The sequence below is a fragment of the Megascapheus bottae genome, chromosome 3, assembly GCF_031878675.1.
Source record: "Megascapheus bottae isolate mThoBot1 chromosome 3, mThoBot2.hap1, whole genome shotgun sequence".
NCBI classification, from domain to species: domain Eukaryota; kingdom Metazoa; phylum Chordata; class Mammalia; order Rodentia; family Geomyidae; genus Megascapheus; species Megascapheus bottae.
The window spans coordinates 36,419,740-36,438,117 of record NC_143511.1 but is presented as its reverse complement, the minus strand read 5'-3'; the positions used below and the strand labels follow the sequence as shown (position 1 = coordinate 36,438,117).

Below are 18,378 nucleotides of genomic sequence, written 5' to 3'. Positions count from 1 at the left end.
CAGAAGCCTGGGTAACACTTGCATCAAAATATACATAGAGGTTGGATTTGCCCATTGAGGGTAAAGGAAGGATCCCACCATTGAAATTCTAGTTTCTTTCAGTTGAAGACTGGAATGTCCAGAGACATGTGAGGCCACAGGCTTGGGACCTGGGAAGGTTGTGGGGCTGATCTCCACCTGAGACCAAGGAAGACACATCTTCTCAGATCTACCAGAATGACCTGTGAGCCCCTGATCCCTAAGCCCTCTGTCAGGGTGTCCCCACAAGTGGGGACACATAGGATATGCTGGACTCCTGGCCTTAAACCCATCTGACCTTCAGGATAGCTCTTCCCTGTTCTACCAGGCTATGGGCCATAGCCCAGCCACTGAGCACAGGTCGGCAGATGTCTCTGCATCCCACCCCTAAGCCGGCTGGACTGAAAGCCTGAGGTTGAGATCCTGGACATCTCTAACCACTTTTTGGCCCCTCTCCCCCTACCCAGGTGAGTTCTGCTAGGCTGGAGCTCCCTCTGTAACCACAGTGGGTAGTTTGCAAACTCCTGGTCAATAGATGCTCGTGACATCAGTTGGGATGAGGTAAGTCTACCAAAGAGTAAAAGGCATCACAGGGCCTTGGTTCCCTGAAGCCACCTCCAGTGCTTGGTTCTAAGTCTCCATCCTAACACTGAATGCTACAAGATCACAGCTGTAAGAGATCTTGTAAGGAATAAACTATTTCTTCTGCTTGGGGGCTCCGTGCCTTCTACCCAGTGGCCTTCAGGTTCAAGTCCTGAATAGGATGTCACCTCCACCAAGTGACTGTTTTAATAGCTGAGTGAGAACAGTGGATGCTTCGGGGACCTCATTCCCAGAACTGTGCAGAAACTGCAAGGGATGCTGGGATAGGGAGAACTTCCAACACCAGAGGTTTGGGAAGGAGGGGACACAGGCTTGCATGGAGTGGGATGAAGCAGGGAGGAAGCAGGGCTCAAGCCAGTGGGCATACAGAGCATATGAAACTGAAGCCTAAAATGCCTTTGCCTCTTGCACAACCCAGGGTTGATGAATGCATAAATGTGCAGGGCTGGACTGGGGTGGGGGGGGTATATGCTGACCCTGCTCTTATGTGGTATCACTATTTCTACTTCCTGCTGTGTCAGCACCTACGAGCTGAGTTCTCTCCCCCTTGCAGATGGCCTACAGGACCTGCTCATGAACCCTAGGGGCGGGCCTAACTAGCCACAGGCCATGGCTCACTTTGGTGGATCCTGGAAATTCCTCTGCTTGTGGACTGGAGGAAGGCCTGGGAGGGGCCTGCATGTCCTGCTTCCCACTGACCCAGCACCTAAGGGGTGCTCAGAAGGAACGCAGTTCTTCACTAGGGTCTTAGTAGAGCAGGAGAGAATGTGTATGACACCCCTTCTGTAGTAGGGGCCTCGCTGGGAGAGGACTCTGGTCAAATGGCTGTGAGACCCCATCAATCTAACCCTCAGGCAAGAAGGACCCTATCCCACCCTGCAGGAGAGCCAAGGCCCCTGGGGGAACAACCAGGACTGAGGCCTTGGGTGTTGGGTTCAGGGCTGCGTTGGCCTGAAAGCAGCTTCTCAGCTCGCATTGGCTAGAGGAAGGACAATGTGCCAGGCTGGGGTACAGGAAGCAGCTGCTGGGGTTGCTTCCTCAGGCCACAACCATCGTCAGTTAGTTTGCATATTCCTCCCAAATGTGCCTTTGAGAATACAGAGAAAAAGAAAACATGAAAGCATTGGCTCCGCAAAATTTCAGGAACAACACAATGAGGAAATAGAAATTTCACCCTATTAAAATTGAGGAGAGAAAAGGCCTTTGGAAATAAGAGTCTAGGAGTCTGGGCAAGGTGAATGTTAGACTTTGAGTCCAACCTCAAAGGGATGCCTTCTCAACATACCAGATCCCAGCCTCTTACCAGGCAGGCACAAGTTCTCAAAAGACTTGGCGACAGCCTGCAGATCTGACAAGGCTTAGAAGACAATCTGAAGTATGCAGCCAGGCAGGGAAAAACGCAGTGTTTGAACTCCCAGGGCATCTAAGCCATGGAGAAGAAATGAGGGTCTAAGGTGGCTCCAAGATGGCCTACAGCCACTTCCCCACCAGAGACACTCCCCAGGGAAGGCTTTGAGATGACTCGTTGAGCTTGACATCCGGCTATCCAACCATATATATCTACCATTATTTAAGAGACTGATGATTTTTTAATCTATCACCTATCATCCATCTACCAGTCCATTATCTACCATTCACGTCTGTTAGTCAACTGTGTGATACTGTAACAAAATACCTGAGGCAATAAACTTACAAAGAGAAAAAGGTTTATTTTAGCTTTCAGTGTTGGAGGTTCTAGTCCATGATTTACTGGTTCTGTTACTTTGGGCCTCTGATAAGGCAGCACATTGTAGAATAGATGTTCATCTGAGGAGCCAAAGAATAAAAGGAAAGAACAAAGAATAGGTTGGAGTCCTGCAATCCTCTTCAAAAGTACCCCTCCCCATGACCTAAAGAACTCTCCATAGGCTACACTTACAGGTTCCACCATACCCCAACAGTGTCACCCTAGGTATGAATCCTTTAAGACATGGACTTTGGAAGGACACATAGCTCTACCATGGTTCTGTCATAGCTATCACCCTCCTACTGGCCCATCTAACCATCTACCAACCTGTCTATGTGTCTACATAATTAAATCCCTGTTCTAGTATAAAGGTCCTCGTGGCCACTCTCAACCCGAACTATTCCCACCTACCACACCCTCCCCACCTCTACCAACATCAGGGCTTATGCCCAGGCTGACCCTCTGCCTAGAACATTCTTCCCTGCCTACCATCTGCTGACTACCCCTCCTGTCTCCCTGGGGGCTCCCCTCACATTGGCAGGCTCATCTTGCCCCAATCACCAGGCTCCAGGTTTGTGGACACCCAGCTGCTCTCAGTACACACAGAGAGCACCTTGGTGCCCACTCCAGCCCAGTAGGGGAAGCTCCCACTCCTGTTAAAGGAGGAACTAAGCCTTAGGTTGGCTAACATCCGGCTATTGACAAGCAAGTGGCCAATGGCCAGTCCAAACCAGGGACCTTGTGGGTAGGGTGCCCCTGAGTCAGGCCTGGGCACTGAGTAGTGCTGGCTCCTTCCACAGTGTGCAGCCAACTCTGCCTGTCTCCCTTGGAAACATGCTTCAGGTTCATTACTGGGGCAGGGGGGAAGGGGCTGGGATGGTGATTTCTGGAGCTTGAACTCAAGAGCCTGGGCACAGTCCCTTAGTCCCTTTGCTTTTTTTGCTCAAGACTGGTGCTCTACCAGTTGAGTCATTACTCTGGCTTTTTAATGGTTAATTGAAGATAAGAGTCCCACAGACTTTCTTTCCCTGATCTGGCTTCAAACCAGATCTTAGCCTTCTAAGTAGTTAGGATTATAGGCATAAGCCACGTGCACAGAACCTGGCCCAGATTTTTGTTTTTTCTTTTCAATTTGGCTCATCTTGGAACACACTACCCTTTTTATAGCTCATTTTATTTTATTTATTTATTTATTTTGCCAGTCCTGGGCTTGAGTTTAGGGCCTGAACACTGTCCTTGGACTATCTCCAGGCTAGAGCTCTACCACTTGAGCCTCAGCACCACTTCCGGCTTTTTTCTATGTATATGGTACCGAGGAATCAAACCTGGGTCTTCGTGCACGCTAGGCAAGCACTCTACCACTAGGCCAAACTCCCAGTCCCTATAGCTCATTTTTGGCATATACCCTCACAAAAGCAGGAACAGCAGATGAGACCGTATTTTCTATGGTTATCAACATCTTTTCATCCATTTCCCCACCTTTTTCTTGAAGGTTTTTGTTTTGTTTTCCTTTTTGAGATGCATTCGATGTTGTCTAGGCTGGCCTCTCTCAGGCTCAAGTGATCCTCTTGCCTTTTGCTAGGACAACAGGCAGATAGTAGCATGTCCAGATTTTTTCCTTGGAATATTTTAAAGCATTCTGTTTCACCCATAGTAATATCTGCTCATCTACCACTTTAGGAGCCTGATAGGTCAGATGCACTTGTGACCATCTTAAGGCCTCAGGTTTTAAGAATCCCTCTAGGCTCACTGCTCACGTGGTTAAGAGGGAGATGGGCAGGGACGTCGGGTCTCGAGGGAAGCCCTCATTTCTCATCTAGTGGCCTGGGAAGGCTGCATGAGGAGAAGGCAGAGACCAGTGGCAAATGCCCAGAACCTATTTTGGAAGGGCCTGGGTATGGACAGCCCATAGCAGAATGTAGATTGCCTCTACAAGAGGGAATGTATGGAGAGGCTACAAGATGCTGGAGGTCAAGGTGGGTAGCAAGGTCTGGGGCCCAGGGACAGGGGGGCCTGAGAGTTGGTTTCTGCTGGACGTAAGACCTCTCTAGGTGGCTGTGTTCTGGAACATGCTCCTGTGTCTCCTCTCACTCCTAAGAATGGCCCTGTAGACCACCAATCTAGGCCAAAATTGCTGAACACCTTTGTAGGCCAAATGATAAACAGACTTGAAACAGAGATGCATTCAGGGTCTAGGATAGTACAGACCACGTGGAACAGTGAGTGCTAGAACTTTGCAAGGAGTGAGCAGCACATGTGACTAAAGACATGGGTGGTAACTGGAGATAAGGACGTGTCTGTTCTCAGGCTCATGAGGCACACTCCTCTTCCCCAGTTCCTTAGAGGAGAACAGTCAGAGTCTAGCACCAGAATTCCAAAGCCACCAAAGTTAACAGATATTTTATGTAGCCATATGGTACAAGCCACCCCTTCTTGAGTCTCCCAGATCCCAGCCTCTGCCTCCAAAGCTCACCCTGGGATGATGGAACTTGAGTACTTCTCTGCCAAGCTCAACAGTCCCAGGGAAGGCAGCTCTAGCTGAAACGCTGTGATGGTGGTCCTTCAGGGAGGGGATAGGGATGCAGGGAGGCATATGAGCTTTATTGTCATTCCTGATTAAAAAGTGGAGGCCTGGACCCCTAGGAGGGAACTGGGGCTCTGCCTGATCACTGCTGGTGGAGAGTGTGGGCAGGGCCTGAGGCCCACACAAGCACAGCGGCCTCTTGGTGACCACCAAGCCCAGGTATTGAAGCAGGAACCAGAGGCTAATGATCAGTGCTGGCTGTCCAGGGTACCTGGGTTCAAGTGGCAGAAGCAGTGCAGCAGTCACCAGGATGACCTGGCCAGGCCTCACAGGACATGGGAATGCTGGTGCTTTGGCAAAGGGAGGGGCATGTTCTTGTCCTTCTGGAATATCCTGAGACACAGGCCAGAGCAGACCCCTGATCTGGCCCATCCAGATCAGATGTGTGTCCTTTGGTAGGTGTGACCCTTTTCTAGGTACTAGTCTCTGGATCTGCCCTCTGGGCTCACATCCAGCCCTACATGCCAGGGGTCTGCCACGGTCAGTCCCAATCAGCATGTCCCAGGACATGGCCCAGCAAAGGCCAGCTTGGGCTCTTGGCCCATTTCTGGGAGCACTACACATGGTATTGAGGTGTCTTCAGGATTCGCAGTTTCTGGGACTGTGGGACAGGTGGCATTCAAGGTTCTGGAAAGAAGAGAGAAGAGGTATGAGGGCTGGCTGACCAACCAAAAATGTTCCAAGCTGGTGAGTCCATCCAGGTGACCGGCCACTCAAACACTTGGACCCTAAGACTGAGAAGTACAAAAGACTCATTTGACCTGAATGAGTCTACAAGGCATGCTCGCTCGCTCACTCTCTCCACCCTCTCGCCTTCTCTCTCTCTCTTCCAGTCCTGGTCCTTGAACTCAGGGCCTGAGCACTGTCCTTGGGCTTTCTTAAGGCTAGCGCTTTATCACTTGAGCCACAGCACTATTTCCAGCTTTTTCTATATATGTGGTATTGAGGAATCAAACCCAGGTCTTCATGCATGCTAGGCAGGCACTCTACCAGTAGGCCAAACTTCCAGCCTTTCTGCAAAGCTCTCAGTTTATTCTCTGAAATATGCCATTTCTGCATCTCTGTCAAGATTGAAAGGTATGGTCCAGTACGGACATCAGGGCCACACAGCGATGACCTATATTCTGGTAGCTTCAAACGGCAGGATATGCTGTGCCTCTGGACTTGGAATTTCTGGGGACAGCCCTGAATCACCAATAGAGGGAAAGGGCCAGTAGGACACTATCTGTGAGCCCACAGGCCTCAGCAGACGAGTTGGGGCCTGGCCAGCAGAGGATCAATGTTTAAGGAAGAGCTGAGGACTGTGTCAGGCCACCCAGCAGGTAGCCTCACCCTGACAGGCATGAGGAGGGAGGCTGCATCCAGAGACTTTGTGGGAGGATGGCTGACTGCAAACCTGGGTAGTAGCTGAGCTGTGAATCAGACACCATGTGAGCTACGCAGATCCTTGACTAGCAGGAGAGCCTCAGGTTCTAGGCCAAAGCACTGGGGTAGTATGTCAGGACAGCCCTGGCTTCAGTGACATGGCTTGCAGCACGCATGGTTCCATACCACAGCCACACGGCCTGTGGTATGGGTGGCCTCAGCCGCAGCCTGAGTCACCTAGACCTCTCTACTCATCCTGCTCCCAGGCTGGGCATCCTCGAGTGAGTAATCACTCTGAGCTGGAGCAGTGGGAGGGGCTGAGCATGTTTATGGGGGTTATGTCCTATACTCAAGGAGAAGCATGGCCCACTTGCCACACCAGGGTTGATGCAGACCCTTGAGGCAAAGGATGAAGAGCCAGAGTATTAGACCTCAAATTCTAGCCTTTTCAGAGTGGGGCAGGCCACTTGCTCAGAGGAGAAGTCATATAAAACATCACCTGCTGAGTGGGGCAGACAGGGGAAGTTGGCAAGCACAGCAACTATCCCTTGTTCTCGAGATGTCAGAAATGCATGGCTAACTGGCTGGCTTCCTTTCTGGCTTCCTTCCTTCCTTCTCTTCACTTCCTTCTTCTCCCTCTTTTCTTTCATTATATCCCTTCCCTTTCCATCTCACCCTTCCTTCCTCCCTCATTCCTTTCTTCCTTCCCTCCCTCCCCTTCAGAGAGCATCTTACTATATATAGCATCTTATTATATGGCCTAAAACTTTCTATGCAGCCCAGGCTGACCTCTGACTCAAAAAATTCCCTTTACCTAAACTTCAAGTGATCGAATTAGAGGTGTGTAGCACCTCTAATTAAGAAATTTCATTTTCATATAAACTCTCGAGACGTTTAATGGGCATTCCAGAGCTGCTACAGCATCTGCCTAGCATGTGGGAGGCCCTGGATTCCTTCAACACCATTAACAACAAAGCAAAACAAAACAAAAACCAGTGGCTCCAAAACATGTGTTTTCTCCATACCCTACTGAACCCCAGGCAATCCATGTGGGGAGCCTGGCAGTGCCAGGCAGAGATCATGTGGATGTGAACAAGGGTGCTCTGTCCCAAGAAGGGGCTCAGGGATGGCTGGCTAGAAGCCTCCCAGGCTGATGGCCAACCGTGGGCCCCACACTCCCCTCCCTGCTTACCTAGGTTCTCTACTGCCGGGGTGCCACATCCATTATGGGCTTCTGGACCCCAAAGGCTGTAATGAAGATATTGACTACCACGATGATGAATACCAGGCCTGTGGCTAGGTTGTTCAGGAAGTCCAGCTTGGCATGCTTGTCTGGGTTGTTAAGGTCATACTTGACTGCGGGAGAGAGAAAGGGGATGGCGCTCAGGGCAGCTTAGGCTAGGGACTGTGTGGAGTGGACATAATGGATCTCAGCCACATTTAGGGTAAGAGTATTTTTGCCCAGAGAACAATCACTTGTTGCTAAAAACCCATGCTTGTGTGTCCTCATCTTCTGTAATGACCTCCTCCCCCCGTCCTCCGTGAAGAACTGAAGCCCAGGTGATGAGCCTAAGTCATGTTACTCAAGCCACATGTGAGCACTTTTTCTAGGGGTCCTCCACTCCCCAAGGTGCAACTGTTACACGCATGCACAGATTGAGAAACTGAAGTCCCAAAAGGACCACTCACTTTCCCCAGGACACAAAGTTGAGGCAAAGCAACAGTGACGTGGCATCCTGCTGCTTGGTCGAGGCTATCCCCTCTGGACAGATGCAGAGGATGCCACGGGTACCCTCATTTCCTGGACTAAGGGCCCCTCCTCACTTCTTGGCCCATCATCCCCTCGTCTCCTGCATAACCTGGCTTCCCTTTATCACTGGACAGTTGTTCCCAGAGGTAGGCCTGAGCTAGAGCTGTTAGGGCTGTGATGGCTGGCCGGCAGAGGCTATCTCATGTTGGGAACCCTGAGGCCCCAAGAAATAGGTATATGTCTCTGCCCACACTTGGTACATGGGAAGGAAGAAGCCACATCTTGCACTATAGGCCTGGCTGAGGAGGGTGGGCCCCACAGTTCTGTGAGCGCTGAGTGTGCCAGGTGGTGGGCACCTGGGAGCGGAGATACCAGGTTCCTACCGAGGAAGATGAGCAGCACAGCCACGCTGATCTGCAGCACCAGGGAGATAGAGATCAGGACCACCAGGGGCACGTAGAAGGCAAAGGCAGGGCCCTGCTCCACCACAGCCTTCAGCTGGGATGCATTGGCCATCAGCAGCGCAACGTCCAGCATGCTCTCGGCCGCGCTCTTCTTGTTGGCGTAATGGTTCACGTTGAGGAGCTGGTTCCTCAAGCCCCAGCGGGGAGGCTGTGGGAGGGAGAAGGTCAGTAGGGCAGGGGACAGAATGAGGCTTCAAGGGGGAATGCAGACCAATACAGGACCCTGCAGGTGCAGCCCAGGACAGCCCAGCTTATTACACGGTCTCTACAAAACCTTCCCTAGATCACATGGAAACCAAATAGCAACTGGCTCACACAGGTGGAAAATGCCACAGCTTTTGTCCTGGGGAGGTAGATTCATGTCCTTGCCCTGAGACCTGGGCCTTCCTTTCACTTAGGGTCTGGCTTCTTCCTGATGCTACGATTGGAAGTGACATGTGGGTAACAATTCACTCTGGCCCCTACAGATTGTACACTGGCCATTTCCTGTGTCACCTCTCACCCCTCTACCAAGCCAGTCAAGAGAGGCCTTCAGATCTCCTCTAACTCAAGTGCCCATCTGTTTCCAGGTATGCTCATGCTCCGAGGCCCTGTCTAGGACACTGCATGACAGGATCCTGTCCTGCGCAGGTCAACACTTCAAGACACCTCTTCACAGCCAGCCTCCTTTCTCCTGAGCCAGTCACCCTCTCAAGCTGCCCCATTTAGACCCCTTCCCAGACATCCAGAAAACCCCCACTCACCCTCATCTCTGGCCTTCTAGCCCCTTGCACTGTGAGCCTAACCACCCTGCACTGCAGCTTCTAGAGACTGGGCACTGGATTGGAGACAGTGGCTGAGGAGCCACCTCCTGGGGCTGCCCTGGAGATTTTGTTTCCAGACTCATGAAAGATGCATGAGAGGCAGCAGCAACAAAATAACAGAAGGTAGGGTTCTGCTCTGAAGAATCTGAAATGTAAGGCTTGTATTTGTTTGTTTGGGACAGGGTCTCACTGTGTGGCTTGGACTGGCTTTAAACGCTCTAACTACCTGCCTCATCCTGAGTGCTAGGATTTAGAGTACCTAGAAGGCAGGCTGGGTGGACCCCAGCAGGTGTGTGTGGCAGGATGAAGGGAGGAGGGGCAGGGTTTACAGGTGAGCTCTGCATCTAAACTTGGACCAAAACATTCTAGCCATCTGTCTTCAGTATCAGCAGCTCTTTCTCTGAGGAGCTTGCTTACTGGGTAAGAAATCAAAATGGAAACACACAGAGAAAGCCAGCTATCCCGGCCCCCGTTATTTCCCAACCCCAGCACTGCGCTGGGGTCACTGCATTAATAACAATGCATCCCAACCTAGCTCACCACCAGGAAAAGCAGCCCCTCCCAGGATGTTTATATTTCTTTGCTATCCACAACTCTGTCCCCAAAAGGTCATCAGCTGGCCACACCCCATCACATGTCCTGCTGTGTGTAGTGCATCCTGGGGTGACTAGTCTACAGCAGACATGAAATCCTTCTGAGTTTCTTTTCTTCTTTTTCTGGTCCTGGGGCTCCAACTCTGAGCTCGGGCACTGCCCTGAGCTCCTTTAGCTCAAGACAAGCACTCTACCACTTGGGCCACAGCTCTACTTCTGGCTTGTGGTTAATTGGAGATTAACCACAACCAGTCTTCCAGCAGAGATCCTCAGATCTCAGCCTCCTGAGTACGTGAGACACCAGTGCCCAGCTTCCTTCCTAGTTTCTTAAACAAGTGCCCAAGAACCTTCCCTCAAGGCTATCTTGATGCTCACCTGGGTCCCTAGCCCTGGATATCTCCTTAAGAGACCAAAGTCTGGCCTTCCTTAGCCATCCAGCTGCCCAACCTTTTACTGCAACCTGCAGGTACTGAATCCAATTAGAGTCAAGGCCACAGCCAGCCTCCTGGAGGCATAGGTGCAGACCCTGCGAATGCCTACATTTTGAAGAGAGGCTCCATATCCTTTTAATAGGTACATTCAAACAGGTACACATAAGCATACACCTACAAAACACACAAAAACATACAAGAATGCACATATAAATCCACACTTCACACACCCACATCTACATACAACACACACACATGCAAGCATGCACACATATCCACACACATCCATTGTTACATGCCCATGTATACACACATGAAATATGGATGTATCACATGCACATAATGTATACAAACACATGTATATACATGCACACACATACATACACAATTTGATTGTACACAAAATATGTACACACGTTTTGTACAACTTATGCATATGCACGGACACAACAGAACACATATACACAAACAGACACATATAAACTCATATATATACACCCACAAAGAAACAGGCACACAGTACAACATATACAAACTACATGCACCCACACATAAATAGGCACATACCCTCAGGCTAAGTATGTTCACCTTTGGCTGGAGCTGTTCCTTTATATTCTTAGCTCTTCTGAGCTGTTTAAGAATCTCATGGCCACAGGGTCACAAGGACAGTCAGATCTATGAATGAACACCATCAACAGTGGAACCCTGTGTCCCCACTCCCCACCTCAGCTCTCAGCATCCCAACACAGGAGCCTGTGTCCCTGATGCCCTTGTACTCATTGAAGGTGGGTAAACTGAGGCTTCTGGGAGGAAAGCTCTTTTTTTTTTTTTTTTGGTGGCTTGAACACTGGGCCTGGGCACTGTTCCTGAACTCTTCAGCTCAAGGCTAGTGCTCTACCATGTTGAGCCACAGGACCACTTCTGGTTTTCTGGTGGTTAACTGGAGAAGAGTCTCACAGACTTTCCTGCCTGAGCTGGCTTTGAACTGCGATCCTCCTATCTCAACCTCCTGAGTAGCTGGGATTACAGGTGTGAGCCACTGGTGCCCGGCTGTGGAAGGCTCTTATCCAAAGCTACACGACCAGTGATGACTGGGCTGGAATTTAAACTCAGGCTCTAAAGCTTACAGCCTTGATGGCTGACACCACTGTCTCCCTGGATCCCATAAAGGGGGCTATCGTATTGCCATCTGCGGGATGTAGCTCTCCCTGCTCCAGGCTCAGGATAACTAGTCCTACTAGTTCTTTGGAACAGCCTCTCACATGCCACAGACTGGAGCAAACACCTGGGGATGACTCAGAGCCTGCAACCCAGCAGAGGCCTGGATCCAGGACTTCTCTTGCTGAAAGGCACTTCCGGCCCATCCAGCCTTCTGCTTCCTGTTCAGCTTGTGTGACGAGGATAAGGACTCTAGAAGCTAACGAGATCGTGCATAGGCTCAAACACGATGCTCTTCACAAACAGGATCTGGCCCTGACAGCCAGCTCCTTCTGCTGCCTCAGTCTCCCTATCAGCACATCAGGGATCATACTCTGGAGCCCTGCCTGCCCACCAAGTGAGGGGCCATATTCCTTTACACCTGCATGCACCAGGAGATGGAGGCTCAGAAGTCCAGGCCCAAGGCACCTCAAGGGAGGAGTGCGTGAGAATTCAAACCTTAGGATGTATGTCCCAAGTCTATGCCTGCCCTAAAATACACACACTCTGGGCTCCAAGGCTGTGTGTGGATGGGAAACTGGATTGCACAGTGGGCCTCCAGGGACCCTGATCCTAAATCTTGACTACCGCACACATATGTTCTATGTTGTGCACACAAGTGGATTGGGCCCTGATGGAGGCCTGGGGAAGCCCAACCACAGGTCAGCCCCAAGAATTTGACCAATACCTGGAACATGCTGGGAAAACCCTGCCAGGCCTGTGCCATGACTTGGGCAGTGAAGGGAACAAACCTCTGGTTAATGTGTCCCCAAGGCCAACAGAATTCCCTGAAACCTCAGCAGCCTGGGAAGTTGGGAGGAAAGCTAGACTGTTTTCTCTAAACACTAGGAAGGACTCTGGTGAGAGGATGTGTGTCATCAAAGAGCTGCCTGAGTCAGACTGCAGGCCTCAGTGCAACCTAAATGGAGACTGGCCACGTGCTTCCAAGGCCTCCTAACTCCACAGCTGAAAGGAAGGCATTTGAACCAGGCCTGCTGAAGTCATGGTCCAGCTTGGTCCGGCCCAGCACCAAGGGTGCTGTTGGGATAGGAGGCCATGACCAGGCCTACAAATGAAATGTATACCAGCTACTAAGCCCTAGGGAGGCATGTCCACAGTAGGTGCCACTCCACACCTCCTTCATCATTCACACTTGTACCACTGCTCTGTGACTTGGTTTCTCCATCTGTAAAATGAGCAGACAGGGAGATGGAGGAGACACAATGAGGCAGGCTCAGAGGTATTAGGTCTGTCAGGTCACACTGGTAGGTGGCAGGACTGGGACATTCCTGGACCCAGAATGCTAACTCTGCCCATTTTGACAGACTCCAGCAATAGTCCCACCAGCTCAGAAGTAACAAACAAAAACAGCAACAAAGGACAGTCTGGATCCAGGTCTTCCTGGGCTGAGCAAGCTCAAGAAGTGAAAGTGTTGCTATGGATGACCCAGAGATCTGTCTAGATAAATTCTGGCTGACTCCAGCCTTGCCTGCTCAGAGGTGCTGCCCTTTGGGCTCAGTCAACCACCTGATGAGTGGGGGGGGTGGGGGGGGGGTCTGCCTAGTCTTTGGGTGTCCCTTGTCTGACCCATCTGCCTTGGGGAAGGAGTTGTTCACCCCTCCCAGACCAGGTCTGGCACAAAGCCATATGTTTGAGTCCAAGACTGGATCTGGAGCCAAGTCCTCTGAAGCTATCCTTGCCCAACAGATCCAGAAAGTGGGACCTACAAGGATCTGCAGCTCCATATCTGAATTCTCAGCAGGAAACCCAGCCTCTAACAAACAGTAGGAAGTGTGGGAAGTAAGGTACCATAGCAGCTGAGCTGAGCTGAGGGTAGACTGGGCCAGACCCACTTCCTGTGGGTGTGGAACTGGCCAGGAATGACCCCCAAAGCCTGCCAGGGTTGCCTTTAGAACTTGGCTAAGAATCATGCAAATCCTGCCTATCTCGGATGTGCCAGACAAGCAGAAAAGAAAAGAAGAACTTCCACTAGCCACGGAGGCCAAGCCTGGACTGACGGATCAGCAGGCATATCAGACACAGTTCCATGGCCTGAAGGCCTAAGATGTGCTCCTGGAACCTCACCCTGCAGGCTGTAAAGGGCAGGAGGGTGGAGCTGGTACTAGAGGGCTGTGGCCCAGCTGTGGGCCAGCTACCACCCTCCAGTACCCAGCACAAAACTGTGCCCAGTGTATGCCCTGGGCATGGCACAACTGTGAGGTATTTCCACATTAGAACTGATGTTTACTATTCCTCTGCTGCCAGCCCAAAGTGAGATGACTCAAAGGAGAAAGTGGCCCATTCTCTGGACATGGGCAGGGGCTTACTGGAGGGTATCTAGATGCCTGGCAGGTAGTAGAATATAAGTAAAGGAACTTCCCTGACTACCTACCCTCAAAGAACCCATTTGGTACCTCTGCCAGGGAGACACAGCAGCAACTATTCTGAAGTTTAGCCACATTTGGAGATGAGCAATGGTGTCCATTTCACAGAAAGAAAACAGGCTCCCGGGGGAGGGAGGGAGCCACACTGTGGAAGATATTGTTCTTTTCAATCCACTTCCTGAGGTCACTACAGGAGAGGGTCCACTGTATGCCAGGCCCTACTCGGAGCATTTTCTATATCAGCCTTGTGGTTCTCACCACATGGACTGTTACTGGGGGAAGCATTGTGATCACTCCCATTTCACAGATGAGAAACTAAGGCATAAAGTGCTGACAGGAAGTCCCCCAAAATGGCAAGGTAAAATTCTGAGGGAGGCAAAGGGGATGAGGCATCGCACAGAGCAGATTTTTAAAGCCAGTCACTTCTTGAGGAAACCTCTTGTCTGGGACTCAAGGCTTCCATGAAGGGGCTCTCAGGTCTTTCCCCTGCATTAAGACTTCCCAGCCCACCACCAGTTTCCCAGTTCCATTAATAGCAGAATACTAGACCTGTCCACTCCCCTTCTTGCCCTCTAGGGCCAGTGCTAACAGCCAACCTCCAAAGAAGCCTTCCTGACCCTTGTGCTCCCCTACAGTGGCCCTCCAGACCTTTGGGAATTTGCCTGAGCTGAACCTCTCTCCATTCCCTGAAGATAGATCAGGGGTACAGTGGTAAGGTTGCATTTCCCTTCCAAACCTAAAGATAATGACCTCTGAGCGCTCAACCCAAGCTCTCAGAGCCCAAGATGCACCTAGAACCCTCTAGAAGTGCAACCCACCCGGCAATCTATAAGATGAACAGAGATGGAGCTGGGGAGGGCAGAGCCAGGCAAGGCTATGAGTGGGTGAGAGCAGAACCCTCCCTCCTTCAAACCAGCTTCTCTGCTACCTGTGTTGCTGTATTTACTTCCCATATAACTTTGAAGGTAGAAAAGAATCATTGTTATCCTTTTTAAGACAATATATAGAAGGTCCAGAGTGAGTAGATCTCCTCAAGGGCACACAGCCAGGGGTGCCCCCTGCCCACCACATCAAAGTGCTCACATGTTGACAGAGTCAGGCCCCAGAGTCTCCTACACACTGACAAATCCCAAAACTTCTCTTGGTCCTCAGTTTCATTATCTCCAATCCTGAGACTTCAGGACTATTCTCCCACACACCTCTCTGAACATGGCTGTTCCTCTGATATTGCCAGCGGACTGCCCATCAACACTTATACAGAAGGTCTGCCCTAGTCTGATGCATATCTCATGGGAGCAGGGAAAATCCCAGCAGGGCGAAGTTCTCCAGCCCCATCACTGCGGGGGTCAAAAAAAGGAAAGAATGTCCAAAGTCAACAAGTCACTGGCTGGCTATGCCAGGATGGTGCTAAGGATTGGGTCTTGGGATGTAGTACCAGGCCGTGGGACTCTGGTCTGCTCAGGTTCTGTTCCAGAAGCAGCAAGAAAGGAAGGTATGGACAGGGACAAAGGTGAGCCGCTGCCGCCAACGGGGAGTGGGGGGTGAGGGGAGAGGGTGTGTGTGCAACCACTGCTAGGGTCTGTCCATGGCGACAGACTTCCCAGGCCCCCAGGGTCTCCTGGGGTGGAAACCCTGAGGGCTGTGAGTGGGGGATTTTCTGCTTCTCAAAGGCAGGGAATGGTACTGAGCCACAGAGCCTGGGTTTCCCCTATCAAGGCAGCATTGACTGTGTGGGTCACAGTGCGGTGACGTAGCTGTCTGCCTGCCTCTGCCGTGTAGCCCAGAGGAAAAGAACTCTTCTCCCCTTTCTCTGGAGCACGCAGGAGACAGCAACCTGAGTCTTCAAGTTAGAAAGGAGGTGTGGAAAGCGGCGGGAGTCCTAGAAAAAGGACACTAGTTGTCCCTCTACCTCGTAGTGTGGGCCCCCCGCACAACTGCTTGGCCTGGCCTCGGGTGGCAGCACGCCCCAGGCCCCTGCTCACCTGCTAAGATGGCCCGTGGGGCCACCAAGCTCGCCCCAGACAGAAAACAAACGGGACTTAGCCTGGGCTCTGCGTTGTGATGGGCGCCGCCCAGCAGTGCAGACACCGCCGCACGCAGCGGGCCCGACGCCCACAGGTGCCGGCGAGGCCGCGGGTGCAGGGCCCAGCGAGGGCGGTATCGACCAAGGTCGGGCAGTGCCCGTGGGAGACGCGAGGGAGGGTCTTACCGAGACTTGGCGGGAGCCGGGGGAGCCTGGGTGCAGCTCGCCATTGAGCTCGTACTCCTCGGTGCCTGAGTCCATGATGGGGCCGCTCGGGCCACCGCGCTCCCGGCCTGAGTTCGCTCGCGCCTCGGCCGCCCGGTCCCCGGCTGTGCGCCCGCCCCACCACACTACGCCCCCACTACGACGCCACGCCCCCTATCGGCCCCGCCTATCCGCAAGCGTGTGGCCGCCCTCAGACTCCGCCCCCAGACGGGGCGGGGCCCGGGCCCTGAGGGCTGAATCCCTGGCTCGTGAGCCCTGGATCTAAAGCGCCCCACGCTTGGGGTCCCCGAGGACGGACCGCTTGGACTTGGCGTCGCCAACCATCTGGCTGCAGGGTGGTAGGTAAGGCATCTGAGCTTCTCGTGGACATTTAAGAAAGAGACACAAAGCCGGGCGCCTGTAATCCTAGCTACTCAGGAGGCTGAGATCTGAGGATCAAGGGTCGAAGCCACTCTTAACCTCTAGAAAACGGGAAGTGGGGCTTGGATCAAGGGTAGGGCGGTAGCCTTGAGCTAAAGAGCACAGGGACAGCCCCATGACCCACAAAAAAAAAAAAGAAAGAAAGAAACAGAGAGAGAGAGAGAAAGAAAGAAAGAGAAAAAAAAAGAAAGTGAGACCAAAACTCCCGCCAAAGTGCCCCCTGCCTGCAGTTGGACAGGTCTTGACACTGCAGGTTGTTCCCACAGTGCTGGCCATGCACACAAGATAGTGCTCTCTGGTAACAGTCCTTCCAGCTCTGTTGTCTCTGAGAAACCTTGGCACAAGGCTACCTACTGCAGAGACTTTGCCTTTCCTGCCTAGAAAATGGGGATATGAGGGCCTTCAGCACAGAACAGAGGCCAGAGGGAAGCAGGGTCCATATCTTGACTGTGGCAGGACAAACTACCCTGCACCTAAAGTGGCTGCCCTGCACTCAAGCCGGCCCTGGATAAGCCGAGTTTGTCGGCCCTTCCAACAAAGGCTCAATGAACCTTTGTTTCCCAGGACCTCTGAGACCTCTCCCTCCTGTGGGAAGCCAGATAAGATGCACTGGGGAGGAAAGGAACATCATCTTCCATAATAACAATTGAGGAGTTGGGGGGTTAAAGACCTATATTGTGTCTTGTCCCTTCTGGCCCTGACCTCACCACCTGCCTCTGATGTGCTTTTATACCCTCTCATGACCTATTTCTTGCCCAGACAGTATCTCTCAGTATCTGCTGAGGCTTTCTGAGGAGACTAGCTGGGATCCAAAGCTACCACCCAGTAGCCGAGTGGGCTGATGTTAGTGTTGTTCACCGTCTCTGTGCTTTACCTTTCCTACCTGTGCCTTAGCAAGCTGGAATTTGGTTAAGGCCAGGTGTGTCTGATCTCATTTTCCCTCCTATAAGGAAACTGAAGAGCAGAGGGGTTAAGAAATAGTGCCTATCCAGGATGTCAATGGCTCATGCATGTGATCCTAGCTACTCAGGAGGCTGAGATCTGTGGATCATGGTTTGAAAAGCCCATGAAATTCTTCTTTTTTTTTTTTCCCAGTCATGGGCCTTGAACTCAAGGCCTGGGAGCTGTCCCTGAGTTCTTTTGCTCAAGACTAGTATTCTGCCACTTTGAGCTACAGCACCACTTCCTGTTTTCTGGTGGTTAATTGGAGATAAGACTCTCACATGGACTTTTTCCAGCTAAACTGGGATTTTCAGATCTCAGCTTCCTCAGTAGCTAAGATTACAGGCATGAGCCCCATTGCCCAGAGTCTGTGAAACTCTAATCTCCAATTCATCATCAGTAAAAACTTGGAAGTAGAGCTATGGCTCAAGTAGTAGAGTGCTAGCCTTGAACAAAAACACTGAGAGACAATGCTCAGGCCCTGAGTTCAAGACCTAACAGTGGCGTGCAGAGAGAGAGGGAGGGAGGGAGGGAGAGAGAGAGAGAGAGAGAGAGAGAGAGAGAGAGAGAGAGAGAGAGAGAGAGAGAGAGAGAGAGAGAGAGAGAAAAGAGGAAAAAATGCAGGTTAGCTATATTGGAGGTGGGGGTCAAGGGGGGTGGCGCTGGAGCAAGGCACAAGACACAGGAGCCTGCCTTTTGGAGCCCATAGAACAGATCTGTGTGTGGCTCAGTGCTATAATTTTAAAAACATTTCTGGAATACTAGGAAGCTGAAACATGTTTTTTGGTATGTTCATCAAAGTAAAAGGGGGTAGATGAATATAGTCATTATACTCAAGTACCCGTGACTA

General features: G+C 51.5%; 1 protein-coding gene across 2 annotated transcripts; it reads right to left on the bottom strand.

Moving 5' to 3' along the window:
- Nucleotides 1-2,310: 2,310 nt before the first annotated feature.
- On the bottom strand, nucleotides 2,311-16,265 carry Ninj1 (ninjurin 1). 2 transcript variants are annotated; one of them, XR_016534949.1, is made up of 5 exons: nucleotides 16,128-16,265; nucleotides 8,430-8,658; nucleotides 7,489-7,652; nucleotides 5,143-5,558; nucleotides 2,311-2,427 (listed from the first exon to the last, which is right to left on the bottom strand). XR_016534949.1 is itself a non-coding variant. In XM_090329913.1 (4 exons), exons 1-3 carry the CDS (start codon nucleotides 16,200-16,202, stop codon nucleotides 7,498-7,500), a joined length of 459 nt encoding a protein of 152 aa, XP_090186039.1. In that variant the 5' UTR covers nucleotides 16,203-16,265; the 3' UTR covers nucleotides 4,928-5,558; nucleotides 7,489-7,497. The 2 variants fall into 2 exon arrangements, 1 of the variants encoding a protein (XP_090186039.1); XM_090329913.1 differs by lacking the exon at nucleotides 2,311-2,427 and having other exon boundaries at nucleotides 4,928-5,558.
- Between the last annotated feature and the right edge of the window lie 2,113 nt (nucleotides 16,266-18,378).

Bases quoted from the DNA above. Each gene is read 5' to 3' on its own strand.
- Ninj1 (XM_090329913.1), bottom strand. From the start codon at position 16,202: ATGGACTCAGGCACCGAGGAGTACGAGCTCAATGGCGAGCTGCACCCA. The intron at 8,659-16,127 runs GTAAGACCCTCC...TCCCTCCCACAG, and splicing joins CCGGCTCCCGCCAAGTCTCG to CCTCCCCGCTGGGGCTTGAG. The intron at 7,653-8,429 runs GTAGGAACCTGG...TCTCTCCCGCAG, and splicing joins TGTGCTGCTCATCTTCCTCG to TCAAGTATGACCTTAACAAC.